This window comes from Ranitomeya imitator, chromosome 3 (assembly GCF_032444005.1).
Source record: "Ranitomeya imitator isolate aRanImi1 chromosome 3, aRanImi1.pri, whole genome shotgun sequence".
In the NCBI taxonomy this organism is placed as follows: Eukaryota; Metazoa; Chordata; class Amphibia; order Anura; family Dendrobatidae; genus Ranitomeya; species Ranitomeya imitator.
The window spans coordinates 396977618-396998881 of record NC_091284.1 but is presented as its reverse complement, the minus strand read 5'-3'; the positions used below and the strand labels follow the sequence as shown (position 1 = coordinate 396998881).

Genomic DNA, 21264 nt, shown 5'->3' with positions numbered 1-21264 from the left:
CGGAAAATCACCTGAAGGGTTAATAAACTACCTGACTGCAGTTTTCAATATGTCAAGGGGTGCTGTTTTTAAAATGGTATAACTTTGGGGGGTTTCCCAATGATATGGGACCCCTAAAGGCACTTTAAACATGGTACCTAAAAAAATAAATGTTATAAATTTCCTTGAAAAAATGAAAAATTGCTGCTACATTTTTAAACCACCTAAAATGCTAACAAAATAAAATAACATTTTATTAATAGTGCTGATGTAAAGCAGACATGTGTGAAATGTTATTTGTTAATACTATGCTATGACTATCTGGATTAAAGGGACAATCATTCAAAATTTAAAAATTGCTAATTTTGCAACATTTTTCTCAATTGTCTGATATTTTTTTTAAATAAACAAAAAACATATCGACCTAAATTTACCATTATCATAAAGTATAATGCGTCATGAAAAAAATAAATCTCAAAACTACTGGGATTTGTTGAAGCGTTCCAGAGTTATTACCACATAAAGTGACACTGGTCAGATTTTAAAAATGTGGCTCAGTCACTAGGGGGTTAAGGGGTGCAGTCTTTAGAATGGTGTCACTTTTGGGTATTTTGTACTAGGACTCCCAAAGTCACTTCAAATGTATTGTGGTCCCTAAAAGAACAACTCTGTTGTCGAGTGTCCCGGGACCAGGGGCTGTATCCATGTCCCTAACACTAGGGGTGCCCTAGCTCACCCTGTTCCCTGGATTACTTCTGATGGTGAAGAGGCCAGGCCACATACCTTGCTTTAGCTCTTGAATTTGCCCTCAGTCTGTACCCTTCACCCACAAAGGGAAGAGGGGAGTAGTAGTGTACTGTAATACACCAACCAGACTATCAAGGTAATACGAACAGGGATAACAAAAAAAAACAAAACATACAAATATACTCACACAAACAACAGAGGAAAACATTAGGGAATGAAGGATGATGTTAAAGTACAAGAAAAAAGGGAATTATCACACACTGAAAACTTAGCAACAATGACAGATAAATCCATCAAACACCATCACCAATAACAAGCACCAATGACCCATCCATGCAGCATAAGCTACTCGACAGTGAGTGCTAGCCAGCACCCAGTTTATATAGGAGATGGAGTGGCTAATAGTGCACAGCTGAGAGCCTTAATGCAGGAAAGCTTCCAGGAGATCTCAACTGAGTTTATTAACCACTGCACTGCTAAAACAATTACACAGTTTAAGGCTGGTTTCACACGTCAGTGGCTCCAGTACGTGAGGTGACAGTTTCCTGACACTGACTCACGTAGACACATTAAAATCAATGTGTCTCTGCACATGTCAGCGTGTTTTCACGGACCGTGTGTCCATTTGGAAAACACGGAGACATGTCAGTGTTCGTGGGAGCGCACGGATTACACGGACCCATTAAAGTCAATGGGTCCATGTAAAACACGTACCACACACGGATGTTGTCCGTGTGCAGTCTGTGTGCCGTGCAGGAGACAGCGCTACTATAAGCGCTGCCCCCCCCCCCGCGTGTGGTGCTGAAACCCCATTCATTTATTCTCTCCAGCAGCGTTTGCTGGCAAGAAGGAATGAATTATCTTTTTTTTTTCTTTTTAAAATGAAGTTGCCGGTAATCTGCCACCTCCCACCCCCTGTGCGCCCCCCCGTTGGCATTAAAATACTTACCCAGCTCCCTCGGCGCTTACATCCTCTCAGCATCGCTGCTTGTCCTGTATGAGCGGTCACGTGGTACCGCACATTACAGTGATGAATATGCGGCTCCACCTCCCATAGGGGTGGAGCCGCATATTCATTACTGTAATAAGCGGCACCACGTGACCGCTCATACAGGAAGAGCTGCGACGCTGAGAGGATGTAAGCGCCGAGGGAGCTAAGTATTTTAATGCCAGCGGGGGGCGCACAGGGGGTGGGAGGGGGCAGATTACCGGCAACTTTATTTAAAAAAAAAAAAAATTATTCATTCCTTCTTTCCAGCAAACGCTGCTGGGAAGAAGGGATGAATACCGGCTTCAGCACCGCACGCAGGGGACAGCGCTTAACTCTGGCACTGTCTCCTGCACGGTCCGTGTGGTCCTCAGTCGGCACACGGGCGGCACAAGGCTGCCGCACGTGTGCCACACTGATGTTCAACATAAGCACACGGAGACGGATAATTCTGGTACCATTTTTCCGGTACCGGAATTATCTGGACGTGTGAGACTGGCCTAATATGAAGGTGAGGTGCTCAGAATCAGGGGTATCCATTGAAGCATTCAAGAGTTATTACTTTCAAGGCCAGGGTCACACTTGTGAGTTCAATGCGAGTCTCTTGCATCAATACCTGGCACTGCCGCTGACACTTGGGACCGGAGTGTGCAGCTGCATATATTTTTATGCAGCCACCCGCTCCGGTCCCGAGTGCCGGCGGCAGTGCCAGGTATTGGTGCGAATTTCTTGCATTGAACTTGCAAGTGTGACCCCGGCCTTAAACTGACACTGGTCAGAATTGTAAAATTTGGCTTGGTCGAGAAGGTGAAAACTGGCTCGGGGAAGAAAGGGAGTTAAAAGCTATGGGCCTGATTCATTAAGCCTGACATGGTTGTGTACTCCAGTCTTAAACAATGCATTGCTGGAGTAGGATGCGCAGAATCCAACAAGACGTGCTTCTATTTTAATGAATGAGATGCATCTTACAATTGGTGTGCGCCTCCTCTGTGTTACTTCAGTACATTTCTGGCATAAATTATGCTGATAAAGTAGTGTAACTTTTGATGCAGACTGGAGTGCCTCGCCACATCCTGCCCCAGGTCCACACTCTTCGGTTAAGCTAGCCGAAACTAGTGTAAAAACGCCATAAGTTGTCACTAGGAGTTGCGCAAATAATTCTGACATTTCAAGGTATTTTACAACAGAAAGCTGTCAAACCCACCTTAAAGGGAATCTGTCACATCATTTTGGCCCTATAAGCTTTGGCCACCTGCATCAGTGGTTTATCTACAACATTCTGTAATGCTGTAGATAAGCCCCCTATGTATCCTGAAAGATGAGAAAAACAGGTTAAATTATACTCTCCTGGGCGGGTGGTCCGGTACGATGGGCATCGCGGTCTGGGGCCTCCCATCTTCTTACGATGTCGTCCTCTTCTTTATGCCGTGGCTCCGGCGCATGCGTACTTTATCTCCCTGTTGAGGGCAGAGCAAAGTACTGCAGTGCGCAGGTGCCGGGAAAGGTCAGAGAGGCCCGACGCCTGCGCACTGCAGTACTTTGCTCTGCCCTCAACAGGGCAGAAAAAGTATGCCTGCCCCGGAGTGTGAAGACAAGAAGAGGACGTCATCGAAAGAAGATGGGAGGCCCCGGACCGCCCCTGGGTGAGTAAACCACATTCAGATCCTTCAGACAGAATCTGAAAACCCATCTCTTCATGAAAGCCCGCTGCCTCCTGATCACTACCGGAGATACTGCATCACCAACACCGGAGCTGCTGCAACCCTCGACCTACTGTCTCCATCCCCACCATCCTGTAGAATGTAAGCCCACAAGGGCAGGGTCCTCGCTCCTCTGTATCAGTCCGTCATTGTTAGTTTGTTTACTGTATGTGATATCTGTAACTTGTATTACAGTTACAGTTACTTCTCATGTACAGCACCATGGAATCAATGGTGCTATATAAATAATCTAACCTCTTTTTCTCATCTTTCAGGATACATCGGGGGCTTATCTACAGCATTACAGAATGCTGTAGATAAGCCCCTGATGCAGGTGGGCTTACCTCACCATCGATTTTGGGAGTGACAGGTTCCCTTTAATGAATGGGATCCATCTATGGTGTAAGTGTCCCTCACACAGGGTGTGACTTGCAGGCACGGTATGTTTTATTGATGAGTGAATACATATAAGACCACATTCACACATTCAGTATTTGGTCAGTATTTTACATCAGTATTTGTAAGCCAAAACCAGGAGAGGAACAATCAGAGAAAAGTATAATAGAAACATATGCACCACTTCTGTATTTATCACCCACTCCTGGTTTTTGCTTACAAATACTGACCAAATACTGCTAGTGTGAACATGGCCTTAACAGTCCTCCTATAGCTTGTGCGATTGTGGCATTTCATGCAGCAGGGCCTCAATCCTGACACGGCGCAGGCTCCACTTCAGACAATGCCGTAGCACGTGGTACAGGGTCTCCAGCAGCGACCATCTACTGGAGCGGAAGCAGCTCTTTTCTGTGACGCTAGGGGGCTACCTCTTGTACAAATGGTGCAGAAATTGTCTCTATTGCTCCTTGGCAACAGACTGGAGACCAAATGCGTTCAAACAGCACGGAAGCAGGTGCAGTTGTCCCACACATAATGGCGCCTGCACTGGAGACAGGAGTGTTCGCGCTCTGAGTGAACCCTAGTGACGCTCTCCCTCCTCTAGCCTAGGCGTTTCCTGACGTCACTTCCGCTGGGCGGTTCACCCTCGCTGCTTTTATCTGGAGAGAAGGGAGCGCTCGGCCTGTTTCACAAATAGATTCGTGTGTGGTCAGACACTAAGAGAACCATGGAGTCCGAGGCCAAGTACCTGCCCGAGCTGATGGCGGAGAAGGACAGCCTGGACCCGTCCTTCACACACGCGATGAGTCTCCTGGCGAGCGGTTAGTATCCCGGGAGGACGTGGCTGCGCAGTGAGTGGGGCGGGCGGGAACACTGCGGGAGAGCGCGGCCTGTGGCGGGGCCCGTCCGGGAACATGGCGGTTACACAACCTCGGCCATGCTGGGCTCGCTAGCAGGCGCCAACCTGTGAGGGCTCGGCCGCTTTTTTTTTTTGTCGGTGAGGGGATTTTTCTTCATATGTGGTATAGAATTTAATATATGTGTATATGTATGTATGTGTATGGGTGTGTGTAATATATATATATATATATATATATATATATATATATATATATATATATGTGTGTATCTCTCTCTATCTATATATCTATATATATAATCTCTGTCTTTGAGTTAAATGTTAATGTCTGTAGTCCAAAATCAGTAGTTGGCTATAAGACAGCAACTGCTGAATAAACTTCTAATGAAGCCCAAATTATGTGTATATATTTTTAACCCTTTAACGTTCCACAGTTGGGCTCTGATTCTCCTTCAGTTGATCACTCCTATAGACAATGACCCCTTCCCCCATTCTCAGCCCTCTTCTTACAGCCATAGTCGAGGATCACGTGACTGTGTCCACACGTCTTACAAGAAAGGGCCGTGAGTGATTCTTTTAGTAGATGGGAAATCCTCCATCCCTCTTCCTACTGATTGCACGGGTGGTCTCTAGTTTGCAGGACCCCACGATTAGCTCCTCGCCACCTGGGATGGCTTGTCCAGTGGGGGGCTTGATGCCGTTGCTTCCTGAGCTCCCGGAGTTGTAGTCTCGCTGCTGTAGTTATGGGACCCAGATGTGGCTGAGTGACTAACCAGTCCGAGTTGGGTTTAGTAAGACCTTCCCCGTCTGCACATGCCTAGTTAGGGTGATGTGTTATGTTTTGGCCATAACAATGTTTGTTTCATGATTGGCAGAGAATCCGCTAGTCATAGGGTCACGGTTGAGTCTGATCCATTTGTTAAAATACCCCATTATGCCAACATGCCCACAGTATCTATGACAAATGGTAGAAGACTGTGAATAAGTGTTTGTAGGAAAGCTCAGGATTCCCAATTATCAGCCAGTGTTGAGGAGCAAACTGTTGGTTCATCGGGTGATCAAATGTAGTGACACAACATGACGCTGTACGGGGGAAGTGACAGTGATCTTGTAAAGAGGTAATTAAACCTCATCGATTAACTTGTGTATGTAGTCGATCAGTGCTAGTTATTGGGTAGAGGTAGACGTGGATAAATGGGACATGTCTGCTTATTAATGTACAAAGTGTCCTTGAAGGTGATATCAGTGAAATATTGACCCAGCTGTATGATTGCTCACCCATATGAGCTAGTTGGTGGCGTGACACCCAGCACCTCTACAAATCGGCTAAAACTACAGCACCATGAGCTAAATTGTGTGGGGCAGAACACAGGAGCCTGCCCGCTGCTTAGTGGCGGAGTTCTGCGCTTTATCATTCAAGTGAAATGTATTGGCCACCCAGCAACAACCTGGGCCGCGGAGTTCTGACCTGCGCGTCGCTTGGGTTGGCCTCTGACTACAATTTTCAGTTTTGTATCCATGATCTATGTATAGCATACAAGCAAATGTAGCAGTACTCGGTGGCTTATCACTGAACATTGAAACTGCATCATGCATTAGTGCTATATTGGCTATACCATGAGTTTTGTCATTTTGATCAAATGGTGTGAGCCCAACTGCCAGTGACAGGGTGACCTTTTTAGATGGTAACCTAAATTAAAGGGACTCTGTCACCTGAATTTGGAGGGAACAATCTTCAGCCATAGCGGCGGGGTTTTCGGGTGTTTGATTCACCCTTTCCTTACCCGCTGGCTGCAATATTGGATTGAAGTTCATTCTCTGTCCTCCATAGTACACGCCTGCGCAAGGCAAGATTGCTTTGTGCAGGCATGTACTACGGAGGACAGAGAATGAACTTCAATCCAATATTGCAGCCAACATGCAGCCAACGGGTAAGGAAAGGGTGAATCAAACACCCGAAAACCCCGCCCCTATGGCTAAAGATTGTTCCCTCCAAATTCAGGTGACAGTCCCTTTTAAGTCTCCTCTCTTGGGCCTAGATCTACAAACTTTATTGGCCAGGGTCCACCTCTATTGAAAGTGCCTTAGGCTAGGTTCACATTGCGTTAATGGCAATGCGCTGACTGCATCCGTTACACAGCGGCACTAACGCTATGTAACGGATGCGTTAGTGCACCCATTAACTGCCATTATGTAGCGCATCGCTAACACGTCATAATCAGCATGCATTAGCGATGTGCGTCATTCTGTGACGGACCCTAGGACGCAGTCTGCAGCGTTTTCGGGTCCATCACCGCTAGTACAGATAAAGCATCTGCGCTAGCGCCATCGCATAAACGTAATCTTTTTCGGCACTTGCGTTAACGCAGTCCGTTTAATGTATGCGTTGAGCGGGCTGCATTAACGCAATGTGAACCTAGCCTTAGAGAGAAGGGCTCAGCCAATATGGGCGCAATCTATTAAATGTTGTCTTTTCTTTTTTATTCCCCAAGTAATCTTTGATAGTAACTAAATATTGGAATATTTATTTCACTTTTTATTTACAAACTGACAGCACAAGTTAAAATAAGAAACTAAAATGATTTTTTTGCCCAAATCAGTTTTCTTCTGCCCTGATCAGTCTAAACTCCTAAGGCTATGTTCACACTTTGCAGATTCCACTGCGGATTTTTCCGCAGCAGAATTCCAAAATCCGCAGTGAAAACCGCAGCGCGTTTTCACTGCGGATTTATCGCGGTTTTTACTGCGTTTTCTTCTGCGGATTTTCAACTGCAGTTTTCTATTGGAGCAGCTGAAAATCCGCAGAAAAGAAGTGACATGCTGCGGAATGTAATCCGCAGCGTTTCCGCGCGGATTTTTCTGCAGCATGTGCACAGCGTTTTTTGTTTCCCATAGGTTTACATTGAAATGTAAACTCATGGGAAACTGCTGCGGATCCGCAAAGTGTGAATATAGCCTTACTGTAGTGCTTCTTCTGCTCTAGTGATCCCATCAGTTTTTCACTTGCCTGTGTACGACACAAGATTCTGTGCCTTAAGCACACTTTAGAAGTTCTGCACAACCCCCTAAATCATGCACTTCTGCTCTGAATGCAGACTCGAGGACCTACAAATAATGTAAGCCCCTGTAGGAAGCATACAGATGTAAGGTGCACTTACATGGCTGTCACTTATGGCCAGTGTTGCCTGTTCTGGGCATGATTCTCTGGACCAGGGCTAACTGGCCCCTGAGACCCTGATTAAAAGCTCCTATGAGGATTATCTGGCTAGTACACTGGTGAATGAGGGACCTTGCTGGTGACTTTTAGTTTTTCCAATTAGCAAGTCAGTAATATGGCTGGATAGCTACTTCACTGCTTGTTACACCTAACAGATCCTCTCCTCCTACTCTGTTCCAGAGATGTTGGTGCTGGGTATTTGTCATGTGAGCCCTGCAGCGAGTCAGTGGCCACTATTGGGCTGCTGCGCTCTTAATACTTTGGCTTGTCTGAGGGAAGGAGGAGCCCAGCAGCACACAGTGGCATCTGATCGTTGTGCCATCTTAGCCATGGCATACATGGGCGTGGGGGGATAGTGTGAATCTTGGGTTTTACAAAATGAAGTACGTAATTTAATGGTGGGTCCAGGAAGGTCCCTCATCTATTGACCCAGTTCTTCAGTAATGAACACAGGCATGTAAGCATAAATCTTGGTAACTGTTTTGGCTTAGGTTGGCTATGTGGTTCTGACATTTAGAAAAGATTGAGTATCTGTTACCCTTACTTTCTGTAAACTGATCGGATCAGGGTCTTTTTAGCCCAGTCCCTTTGTGCCATGTTCATGGTGTCACAAGTACCCAGTGCACATCTGTCTCCAGTTGTGGTTTGTTGATTTGGTTCCTACCAGCCCACATCTCTAGTCTGAATGGCCGCTCTGCACACAGGGCTGCTTTGTGTGTGGAAGCTGCCTGAGCCTCAGTGATCCCCCTCCTCCCTGGAGCAGCTGTTCTTTGTCTGAGGTCTGCCAGCATGTGTAGCCTGGTTTCATGCCTCAGAGGAATTTGTGTGTATATATTATATAGATTTACTCTTACTTGCTGTATACTGTATTGCAGATGGGTGTATGAATAGTAAATTGCATGAGATTATTTGAGTAACGTTTTGATCACTGTTGGCATAACATATTCTGGTTACACTGGGATTGGCTGGTGACAAATGACCTTATAAAAGCTGTAATAAAAAGGGCGGCTTAGTTATAATTTGACATTAAATATATCATGGTATTTACCAAATGTCAGATCTCACTGTATTAAATCTGCGGAGCCAAATGTGTAATTTCACTTAATCCTTGCACTGTAGGGTCATCTGCTTTAGGATATTCAGTGACTGCAATGGGCTTGTAGACAACTCTTAGGGTGTGTTCACGTAGTTGTGATGTAGATTTTTGTGGCTGAAATTAGTAACAGGCTGTTTTAATTGGCACCAAATTTACGTGACTTGCTATTATGTCTTAAAAGCCGCGCAAAAATCAAGTGCAATATAGCTGTTTTCACATTAAAATGGATAGGAAGCTTATGGAAAGACGATTTGAGTTTTGTTGGATTTTGGCACAGTCTGCACTGAAAACTGCATTAAGCTGAATGTGCTTTCAAAGGTTGTGCTTACCTCTTTTGAAGTACAGGCTGGATGCTTGCCAAGTAGTTAACATGACAACCATTTACCATGTCTTTCAAAATAAAAGATGCAAAAATAACCCGAAGCATAAAGATTAAAAAATAGTGTACATTCCCTCTAGATCTTTTCCACTGCCACAGCAATAAAACAAACACAAAACCAGTCCACAGCTCTGAATGCCGATGGACTTTTCAAGGGAATCTGTCAACTGATGCTTCCTGAACCATGAGCAGCATGAACAATGACACTGGTTTTATTATACCCTTGTATGCTTTCCTTGGACTGCTATGGCATGCCAGCCAAGGATTATGCAGCTCAGATGATTAGTCCAAGGCAGGCCCCTGGTGGCTGTCCTGATCAGCGGTCAAATTGACAGGTCTTTCCTTATACACATACAAAGAGTCTTGTGGGTCAGGGAGAAGCTGCCCGCATCATCTGACTCTCTATCCTTGGCTGCTATAGGTTTTCAAGAGTAAGACTTGCATGGCTGCAATAACCTGCGTTGTACTAGTGCAAAACAGCAGTCCTGTCCCTTTCTCCCTGCATTCCTTGCAATGCTGCACAGCCTGTCCATGTCCCATAGTATGGAATAAAGGACTATTAATAATTTTTTTTTGCTGAACATCTGCTACCGTTCAATACACCGCTCGGCTTTAATAACTGGTCGCATAACCAACTCAAATACTGCAGGTTCCCTGGTGCCGCTACATCTTATCTGTTCTATAACACAGCCAGTGTCTGATTCATGTTGCCGATGGATCATCTACTATGAATAAGCTGATGGGTTCCAGGTTTAGTCATCTTTTCATTGTGCTGATGGGGATGGAATATGCGACCAAGGGCTCCAGTAATAAATTGGCTCCATGTTGCTTTGTTGCTGAGCAACAATGTGTTACCTTGGGGTATTACTTTTAAATGTGGAATTGTTTGATTTTTCAGCATTATTACAGTATTACATCTGCTGTTGACTTTTAATATTTGCTGTTCAATTAGTCCCTTATGTTATGGTAAACTTTGCTGTTGTCTATTCCATAATTGTCTAGGCTCCATGGTTGATTTTTCACGGCAGTTTTCTGTACTATGTATAAACACTACCCGCCTTAGGGTTTTTAACGTTTGTTTGTATTGGGCAAAAGGGTGGTGAGAAACTCAAGTAATTTTGACCTGCTGCTACAAGTTTAGGTAAGAATAAAAGCAGTGATTTTTCTTTTTTGGGCAGCTTTATAACAGAAGGATCTAAATGTGCCTCCCACACTTCTATTGATGCTTTCCTGGTGCTTCTTAAAGAACCACTCCAGCATTTTTTGTTTCTCTTTAAGCACTAAAGTGATGCCACTACTGTAAGTTCCCTGACCCTAATTTATACTCGCCATCTGCTGTCTTCAGCTGTTTCCAGCGCTGTATTCTGTGCCGCCATCTTGTGACCAACTTCTGACTGACCAGAAGTCAGAGGTAACTGTCACAAGCTCAGAGTAAGTCTGCCAGCCTCATTCAGTGATAAGCCCAAACGTCTGGGTGATTTAATCCAACAATGCTCTGTGGTACTCTTGCAGTGAAAGTGATATCTTCGTCTTCATATTAATCCAGCACTGCTGAGCCTTACTAAGCCGTAACCACAATAATTGTTGGCTTAGTGAATACTGCAGCAGCTCTGGATTAATGCGAAAACAGGATTTTTGGTTACTCTCCTTAAAATCTGTTTCTTGGAGCCTTCATTGGGAGACACCGGAAACCATGGGTTTATGCTGCTGACACTATGCACAAAAAATTAACTCTTCCTAGTCCGTGTACACCCCACCGACTGGCACTAGATTAATCAGTGAGAAAGCTGTATGAGCAACAACAGGTAAAGGAAACAAACACACAACTCAAACTGTAGCAATATAGCACAGTAATTAAAGCTGTTAAACATGGGAGGGTGCTGTGTCCACCCAATGAAGGCTCTGAGAAACAGTCTATTACTTCCTTGGTGGACACATGAAACCATGGGACGTCCTTGGGGAAGGAACAGCAGAAATTCGTTCAGGTCGGAAAAGTCACCACTGCCGCCTGCAATATCCTTCTACCTAGGCTGGTGTCCACTGAAGCGTAGGTTATGGACCCTGTGAATTGAGGACCAGGTTGCTGCTTTGCAGAGTTTCAGGGTGATGCCCTGTGGTGTACCGCCCAGGAGGCGCCCACTGCCCATGTAGTGTGCCTTAATCCCAGGGGGAGACACCGTATGCCTCCAAAATTGATATGCCTCCAAAACTGCTGTCCGCATCCAGCTAGCAATCGTAGCCTTGGAGGCTGGAATGCCTCTATGTGCACTCTCTGGAATGACAGTCTGCCTTCCTAAAGGGGCCAGTCTTTGTCAGATAGACCCACACTGCCCTGACCAGTTGTAACCTGTTCAATGAACACTCCAGAGGAGAGTCTAAGCCGAGCAAAGGAAGGACAATATCCTCATTTAGGTGTAATGTGGACATCATCTTGTGAAGGAAGGTAGAAGCCACAAAACCACCTTGTCCTGGTGAAGAACCAGAAAGGAGGGGGGGGGGGGGGGGGGGAGACAGGAAAGAGCTGCCAATTCCAAAACGTTCCTAATGGAGGTGATGGCCACAAATACCTCCTTCCAAGACAAAATAGAAATCGTGGTCTGAATCACCCAACTTGAAAACCCAGTTGCTGTTAGAACTGCAGTTTAAACAGTCACTCCATTAAATCAAGCGACCGAGAATTTTAGATGCAGAACGGCTCTTTGGACAGAAGATCTGGTCTGTCTGGGAGCCACCAAGGGGTGTCTGTGAGAAGACTGACGATCTCTGCAAACCACGACCTCCTTGGCCACTCCGGTGCTATCAGAATGACCAGCACCCCTTCCACCTTGATCTTCAACAGCCTGGGAAGAAGGAGGAGGAAACGGATAGGGAAGAACAAACTGTGACCATGATATTGCCAGAGCGCTGGCGCCCACCGCGAGAGGATTGCAGTACCTGGAAACGAACGTGGAACCTTGATGTTCAGGCAAGATGCCATGAAGTCTACATCCAGAGCGACCCATCGAAGTCAAATCTGATGGAGGACTTCCTGATGTAGAGACCACTCTCCCATCTCAAGACCCTAGTGGCTGAGAAAGTCGGTGGCCCATTTGTCCAGCCAGAGATATGCGCTGCAGATATTACCAGACCTGTCACCTGTCTAGAGCATTGGTCCCCAACCTTTCTGACCTTGAGAGCCACATTCAGCTTAGAGAGAGGGTCGCGAGCCACATTCAGCACTGAGGGTCACATCCAGCTCCCACCTCCTTCAAAGTAGTGTCAACCAAAGCCCCCATTACAGGCATAATGATAACCAAAGCTTTTCCACAGAAATCACTCCACAGCAGTACACTGAGATCCAGGGGTATTTTCCCAACACACTGTCACATCCAGCTTTGAGCACCTCTTCTAACAGGTAGTACAAACCTCCAGCGTACCATACCTAAAACATCTCTAAACCCCTAAGACCAGTAAATGTGCATCCAGATCTGCAATTCTGTGCAGGGCTACTAACAAAATTCACCATTTTAAGATGTGCTCTTTATACCTTTTTGCTAGACCTGGACCTAATGCATCAAACTGGCACAGTCGTGAGCCACAATTCATGGGGCCGCGAGCCACATGTGACTCCCGAGCTACAGGTTGGGGAGCCCTGGTCTAGAGGATAATTGTGGATACCTAGGCCATAGCCAAAAGACTCAGGGTTCCTCCCTGGTGATTGATATGCCACCGCCGTGACATTGTCTTACTGTAATCGAATTGGCAGACCCCTGAGAAGTCTTTCCCAATGGCGGGGGGGAAAGAAGAATGGCCCTTATCTTGAGGATGTTGATTGGTGGAGAAACTGTCATGTGGCGAAAAGACCGCACCCCAGCCGAGAAGGCTGTCATCGTCACCACCTGCCAAGGAACAGGAAGCCATGACTGACCCTGGAAGATGACGGCCATCAACTGAGAGTGCTTGACTTGTGAGGAGAGCCAATCCGTATGATCCAGAGAGAACAAACTTGTTCCACTGTGATAAGATGGCCTGCTGAAGTGGTCTTGAGTGCAATTGAGCTAAAGGAATTGCTGCCACTATCCTTCCCAAGACACTCATGGTTGAGTGGAAGGATGGAAGCCGAGGACCCTGCAAAGAATGAACCCCTGCTGGAGGATTGCGCTCTTCGGAAGAAAAACACTTGTCTGACAGATGTTGAAGAGCATGCCTAGAAAAATGAGGCGCTGAATCGGGACAAGGCAAGACTTTGCCCTGTTGATTAGTCATCCGAATCAGGACAGGGTGTCAAATGATGGACAGACTTTTCTGTGCCTGGTTAAAGGACTGATCCTTGAATGTCGAGGTATGGGATGAGCTCTAGACTTCTGATCTGCAGAATGGCCATTACCGCTGCCATTTTTGTGAAAAAAACCTCGAAATTGTTGTGAGCCCGAACAGCGGGGTGATGAACTGAAAACTGTCCTGACGATACTCAAAACTCAGAAATCTGATGCCCTGGGAAGATAGGGACATAGAGATTGGCGTCCTGGATATCTATGGAGCACATGAACTCCTGCGACTCCACGGAAGCAGTTACTGAAAGAATGGACTCCATCCTGAAATGTTGCAGACAGACCATTTTGTTCAGTAACTTTAGATCTAGGATGGGTCGATCCCTGCTGTCCTTCAACACAACAAATGGGTTTCAATAAAATCATGTGACACGTTTCTGGTCTGGGACTGGTATAGTGATACCTGAACTGAGAAGGGAGGCAATGGTCATGAAGAATCCTAGGACCAGAGAATCATCTCTTGGATGGGATTCGAAGAATCTATCTTGAGGCCGCAAAACAAAATCTATTTTGTAGCCTGATGATTCGACCTCCATGACCCATGCATCCTGCACCAAGGTGAGCCAGACGTCTCTGAAAAACTGGAGGCGGCCACCCAGCCTGGGACAATCCCTGGAATCAGGAGTCGCGCAGAGGAAAATCTGCCAGATCTAGACCTGGTGGATCTATCCTGCGTGTTACAGGTATGCCAGGAGGGGCTGGTTCAAAGGAAGCCCTTTTTCTGTCCTGGCGAGCCTGTGGCATCTCTTGGCAAGAGAAATCCTCCATCGGAGAAACTGCAAAAGGACCAAAGCTTATGCTTTAGAGAGACCGGCGAGGTTTGGACTGAGGAAGGAGAGCTTGTTCCTCCGGTGGCCTCCTTAATAATTTGGTTTAACTTGGAGCTAAATGGACAGGAGCCCGGGAAACGCAAGTTGGTAAGGGACTTTTTTGAATATAAGTCCGCCTGCCACGCCTTAAGCCAAATAGTTCGTTGGGTGGCCACAAAATTGCTGAAACATATGAAGCAGCATCAAGGGAGGTGGATTCCATGTACTCCCCTGCATGAGAAATCTGGGTCGTGAGGTCAGCCAATTCCTCCGTTTGGGCTCCAGAAAGACTGTGTTTAGCCCATGCAGCTATGGACTTTGACACCCAGGTGGTGGCAAAAGCAGGGCACAATGTAGAGCGGCTGCTTCATAGGCAGACTTTGCGAAGGACTTTATGATCCTGTCATTGGAATCCCCCATTCTTGGGAGGGAGGATCGTGTTGGTGGACAGTCGGAGAAGCTCTCCAGTTCGCAGTGAGCTCAGGGGCATGGGGATATAGGAAGCAGAGTTGCTTTCCTCTTTTGGAAGCATCTGGTCGGGTTTTTCCATTCCTTGAAAAGTACCTTCCCAAACTCCCCATGAAGTGCAAAGACTTTGTGAGCTGGTCTCGACCGTCTAAACAAAACTGCCTGTCATGCAGGCTCCATAGCGGTATCCTTAATGTTAAAGGTCTGGTTGACACCCCACCCCCACAAAGAGGATCTGGACTGTCTCTCATATTAGAGACCTGGTCAGAATCCAGGTCGGAGTCATCCTCTGGCGGTATGTCTGAAACCGCTTCACCTGACTGGGGTGGGTGGAAGACTAGGAAGATGCTGTCTGCCGGGAGGAGAGCGGGAGTGAGACCTAAAATGGCACTGCCTAGATCTTACGGGCCATGTTGGTAGCTACAGCCGGTGAGTCCTGTGATCCACTAGCAATTGCGGAGGGTGGAACAAGCAATCAAGAACGGACACAGAATTTGCGACACCCTGGTGAGGTCCGCCACAGACTGAGAGGTAGCCCACACTGGGTTAGGGGTGCCATTCTCTCCTGGGGCAGGTGGGGGCAGGGGGCTGCTGGAGCTCTGACAGAGGACTGACCTGAAGGGAGTTTGCAATTACATGTGGAACAAAGAGCCTGACAAGAGCAGAGGAGGAAGAAGCAGGACGGTGAGCATTCTCTCCTTTAGGATTAGGCATGATAAAAAGCAGACCCACTAATTCCAGAAGGTTAGGGGACAAAGATCCTCGCTGAGTCAGTCTGCAGAGTTTAATCACAGAAGATGCAGGTCCTGAGGTCTGCTTCCAGGCTGCAGAAGACAACCAAGGCTGCAGGCTGATCATGGAGATGGCGTTCCCTGAAGAGAGATGCCACCTTCCGGGTCCAGATTCTGGTAAATGACGTCCACAGGGAGGAAGAGGAGGACCCGCATAGGTGAGTACGTGTGCAGAGAGGAGGGGGCGTTGCTGCAAAAGCCTGTTCGGTGAGGCTGGAAGTCGGCAAAGCTAACCACCGAAACAAAGCATGGATGACTGCTATGGACAGGAGCCAGACACAACAAAGATGAGGGGGTTGAGCTAACCACCGGAAACAGTAAGAGGATGCATGCCACCGATGGGTGGGCGAAAGTCTGCCCGAATATGCATAGAAGGGGGCTGAGCTAACTGCAGGATTGGGCAGCCCTGAAGCTGGTGCCTAAATTTAGCAGAGGTCCCAGAGACAGGGGAAGGTGGTGTGGAGGCCCAGATTGCCTGTCGGGTAAACCTGTTCCACCAATCGCCAGAATGAAGGAGGAAATAGGCCCCATATACACCTAAACAGTCTAACTATTTAAAAAAAAAAAAAAAAGCCCCTCTTAACTACAAACCCTGAATAAAAATTACGGGACAGGGCAGTAAACTCATCCATCCTATTGTCATCTTCCATCTTAAGGTACCGTCACACTAGGCGACGCTGCAGCGATACCGACAACGATCCGGATCGCTGCAGTGTCGCTGGAGAGATGTCACACAGACAGCTCTCCAGCGACCAACGATGCCGGTAACCAGGGTAAACATCGGGTTACTAAGCGCAGGGCCGCTGGTTACCAGCGTAAAAGTAAAAAAAACACACTACATACTTACAGTACCTTCCGCTGTCTGTCCCCGGCGCTCTGCTTTCCTGCACTGACTGTGAGCACAGCGGCCGGAAAGCAGAGCGGTGACGTCACCGCTGTGCTTTCCGGCTGGCCGGCGCTCACAGCCAGTGCAGAGAAGCACAGCAGGGGACAGACAGCGGAAGGTAAGTATGTAGTGTTTGTTTTTTTACTTTTACACTGGTAACCAGGGTAAACATCGGGTTACTAAGCGCGGCCCTGCGCTTAGTAACCCGATGTTTACCCTGGTTACCAGTGTGACGCCGATTCAGCGATGTCTGCAGAGAGTCCAGCGACGAAATAAAGTGCTGGACTTTCTGCAGCGACCAACGACATCACAGCAGGATCCTGATCGCTGCTGCGTGTCAAACTGAACGATATCGCTAGCCAGGATGCTGCAATGTCACGGATCGCTAGCGATATCGTTTAGTGTGACGGTACCTTAAATCAATCTCTTCATTATCTTCATCCTTTGTTTTTCTTCTTTATCCTAATCTTCTCCTCTGACACTTCTGGACTGGAACCAGACAGAAAGGGAAGTGTACCTCTCCATCCGGACGCGAGACCTTCATTGAACGTCCGAGCCTCTAGGATGTGGGATGTCCATGTCTTCTGAAGCACAGTGGGTAGGAGACAGGGACCAGGACCAATGTTAGGATCACCTAAACACTCATGTGTTAGGGTTTTGGTCCTGCCAGCTAGACATGAGGATACAGGGTGGCAGTTCACACCATACTCAGTCTCAACGTGGTAGTACACTTTCTGTGCATAGTGTCAGCCTCCTAGTGGCAGCAGCATACACCCATGGTTTCCTGTGTCCCCCAGTGAAGCGATGGAGAAATCTCACTGTTTTTGAGAGCCCCCAAGGGTGTCCATGTTCCGTAATGAAGGCGCTTTGGACGGAGCTGATAACCCGCTCCGCCCAAAGCGCTGCCCCTTCTGTATGTGTGGTTATTCCAGATGTGTTCATTGCACACATCTGGAATCTCCACACCTCATACATAGGGCCCTGTGATTTACCTTGTGGCGACGGTAAACAAACATGCTGCGTTCTAAAAAGACGCGCCGCATGTCCATAAACGCAGGGCTGCTGGATGTGTTCACACGCATAGTGGAGACGGGATTTCATAAAATCCCCTCCACCATGCTGTAACATCTGGACGCTGCGGGTTGTACGTAGCGTTCAATCTGCAGCTAATCTGGATGTAATCCGGCCCGTGGACACATACCCTTAGTGTTGGATCCATCACTGTTGGGACCTTCTGGGGTCATTATGAAAATGTCATCCCTTTTCCTGCTAATTATTAAAACCACTGGGCTTTGGTAGCAATCTTATCAGCAGGATTTTGCTTACAAAACTATTTGGATGTCCATGTTGGGCTTTTCTTTGAAATGGCTACAACATCTGTTACATGGCCTCTATGCTGTAGTATGTAGACTGGCTATCAGCCAAGCAGGAGGTGGCAGCACTGTGCACGGAATAGAGCTGGAGTGACAGGCTTCAGATCTACAGCCTCATTTGCATATAAATGCAAACACTGATTTCCCAGTAATCCGAGGAACAGACTGGCCTGGTCTTTGAAGGGGCTCTATGCACAGTCAGGGTGGTGAAGTCTTGCTGACTCCTTTTTAAATGGAGCTGCCCCCGATAGGTCATAGGTACTCTTTTAGGCTGTTGTGTGTCTTGCAGTTGTCCATTGCGTTCACTTTCTGTTCAGCATGAAGTGGTTTAAATCTTTTAAGAGGTAGGATGTCTGCACTCTCTTCCTGTAGTTGGTAGTTAAGAATTGTTTTTACTTTCAGAAATTGAAAGGCTGAAGAAAGGAGGTGATGGAAAAAAGGATGAAGATGACACCTATCTGGATTTGTTTTCACACAAGAATATGAAACTGAAGGAGCGGATTTTGATTCCTGTCAAATTATACCCCAAAGTGAGTGATGGGGCTTCTTGGATTTTGCTTTACAAGGATTAGTCTATTTAAATGTATCTATTCACAAATAATTTCTATACATATCACTAATGCTTAATGAGCAATTCCTAGTAGTGGTTACAGCCCATCCTTGAGGCTGCTCCTGCAGTGCCTGTTTTTGTTGAAATGGAGGCAACATCTCCTGCTGACCATGACTCTTGGGTGGACGAGTTGGGTGGCAGCAACTTTCAGTTAAGCGTTCTCTCTTAAAGAGAATCTGTCATCGAGACTTGGTATGTTCAAGTAAAGGTATGGCTATAATGGTGCTGTTATACTGATTTAATAGCTTCCTTGTACGGATGAAATCTGCAGCCTGGTGCCTCTTTAATTCATGTTGGACGTTTTGGTGCAATATTCTTTTTGTGCATAGGGGCATGACTGTAGCTACATTTTTCGTCTCTGCCTCGGCCCTTCTGTGTTTGTATGAGCATCCTGTTTTTAAAGTTTGTGCCACCCTTGCACGCATCTCCTGACAGTCTTAAGCAAAATGACATCGATGGCTGTGCATGCGCAGATTCAGACCTCATCTCAGTGACCAGCCGATAACCTCAATCTGCGCATGCACGGCCATTTTGCTGAAGATCACTGGGAGGCAAATGTGTTCAAGGGCTGCCCGCGACACTAGTGCAAACTATAAAAAAGGTTGACCAATTCCCTTTTAAGGTCTTTGTTGAATGGCTCCAAGGCTGTAGACAGCACGTGGGCATTGCTGATCTAATATAACTTCACATTTCATCTGTAGCTGCAGCATTATTTTGTTTTCATTTCCTTACTGTGATAATGATTTATATTGACTTTTTCTGTTCTCAGTTTAACTTTGTTGGGAAGATTTTGGGTCCACAAGGTAATACCATCAAGAGGCTGCAGGAGGAGACTGGAGCTAAAATTTCTGTTCTAGGCAAAGGCTCGATGAGGGATAAGGCCAAGGTAACTTATCTTTTTTTTTTTGTCATAAATGCTAGTCATGATCGAAAGTTAATCTGATGGGATATCATTGGTTGGCCTCGTGTTTAATTTTTTTTTTCAAATTAACTCATCAATTTCATTTTTTTTTTTTTTTTTTTTTTTTTTAGGAGGAAGAACTGCGGAAAGGAGGAGACCCAAAATATAATCATTTAAACATGGACCTTCATGTCTTCATTGAGGTTTTTGGCCCACCTTGTGAAGCATATAACCGAATGGCACATGCTATGGAAGAGGTCAAGAAGTTCTTGGTCCCGGTATGTAGACTTTACTGCTGCCTCTTGTAGCAGTGATTAATTCCTGATAATGTAGTAAGACAAGCTGCGTTCAATGACAAAGCTATTGCAAGCTTTCTAAAACTTATCTTTTTAATACAAGCCATTCTTGTAGTCCATCTTAATTTCTTAAAGGTTTTTAAATGTGTTCATTACACTGTGTGCAGAATTATTAAACAAGTTGTATTTTAGAGGATTATTTTTATTATTGATCAACAACTATGTTCTCAATCAACCCAAAAGACTCATAAATATCAACGCTTAATATTTTTGGAAGTTGGAGCTGTTTTTTTTTTTTTTTTTTTTTTTTTATAGATTTGGCTCTTATGAGGATATCAGTTTGTGTAGGTAACTATTGTGCAGAATTATTAGGCAACTTAATAAAAACCAAATATATTCCCATCTCACTTGTTTATTTTCACCAGGTAAACCAATATAACTGCACAAAATTTAGAAATAAACATTTCTGACATGCAAAAACAAAACCCCCAAAATTAGTGACCAATATAGCCACCTTTCTTTGACACTCAGCAGCCTTCCATCCATAGATTCTGTCAGTTGCTTGATCTGTTTATGATCAACATTGAGTGCAGCAGCCACCACAGCCTCCCAGACACTGTTCCGAGAGGTGGACTGTTTTCCCTCCCTGTAGATCTCACATTTTATGAGGGACCACATGTTCTCTATCGGGTTCAGATCAGGTGAACAAGGGGGCCATGTCATTATTTTTTTTTCTTCTTTGAGACCTTTACTGGCCAGCCACGCTGTGGAGTAGTTGGTGGCATGTGATAGAGCATTGTCCTGCATGAAAATCATGTTTTTCTTGAACGATACCGACTTCTTCCTGTACCACTGCTTGAAGAAGTTGCTTTCCCGAAACTGGCAGTAGGTCTGGGAGTTGAACTTCACTCCATCCTCAACCCGAAAAGGTCCCACAAGTTCATCTTTGATACCAGCCCATACCAGTACCCCACCTCCACCTTGCTGGTGTCTGAGTCAAGCTCTCTGCCCTTTACTGATCCAGCATCTGGCCCATCAAGAGTCACTCATTTAATCAGTCCATAAAACCTTTGAAAAGTCAGTCTTAAGATATTTCTTGGCCCAGTCTTGACGTTTTATCTTATGTTTCTTGTTCAGATGTGGTCGTTTTTCAGCCTTTCTTACCTTGGCCATGTCCCTGAGTATCGCACACCTTGTGCTTTTTGTTACTTCAGTAACGTTGCAACTCTGAAATATGGCAAAACTGGTGGCAAATGGCATCTTGGCAGCTTCACGCTTGATTTTCCTCAATTCATGGGCAGTTATTTTGTGCCTTTTTTGCCCAACATGCTTCTTGCGACCCTGTTGGCTATTTGCCATGAAACGCTTGATTGTTCGGTGATTACGTTTCAAAAGTTTGGCAATTTCAAGACTGCTGCATCCCTCTACAAGACAATTTTGGACTTTTCAGAGCCCGTCA

The 21264-nt window shown here is 46.0% G+C and overlaps 1 protein-coding gene across 4 annotated transcripts in view; it reads left to right on the top strand.

Moving 5' to 3' along the window:
• The first annotated feature begins 4243 nt into the window (after positions 1 to 4243).
• KHDRBS1 (KH RNA binding domain containing, signal transduction associated 1) overlaps positions 4244 to 21264 on the top strand; it is a 32777-nt gene continuing 15756 nt past the window's right edge. For 2 of the 4 annotated variants that reach the window (XR_011319287.1, XM_069757021.1), the window contains exons 1-4: positions 4428 to 4631; positions 18401 to 18528; positions 19378 to 19494; positions 19641 to 19787. Coding sequence is in view for 2 of the 4 variants with exons in the window: in XM_069757021.1 (XP_069613122.1) it covers positions 4538 to 4631; positions 18401 to 18528; positions 19378 to 19494; positions 19641 to 19787 (486 nt within the window). In the remaining 2 variants the exon portion in view is untranslated. Of the gene's footprint in view, positions 4632 to 18400; positions 18529 to 19377; positions 19495 to 19640; positions 19788 to 21264 lie in introns of all 4 variants that reach the window. The other 2 variants (XM_069757022.1, XR_011319288.1) reach the window with 2 other exon arrangements.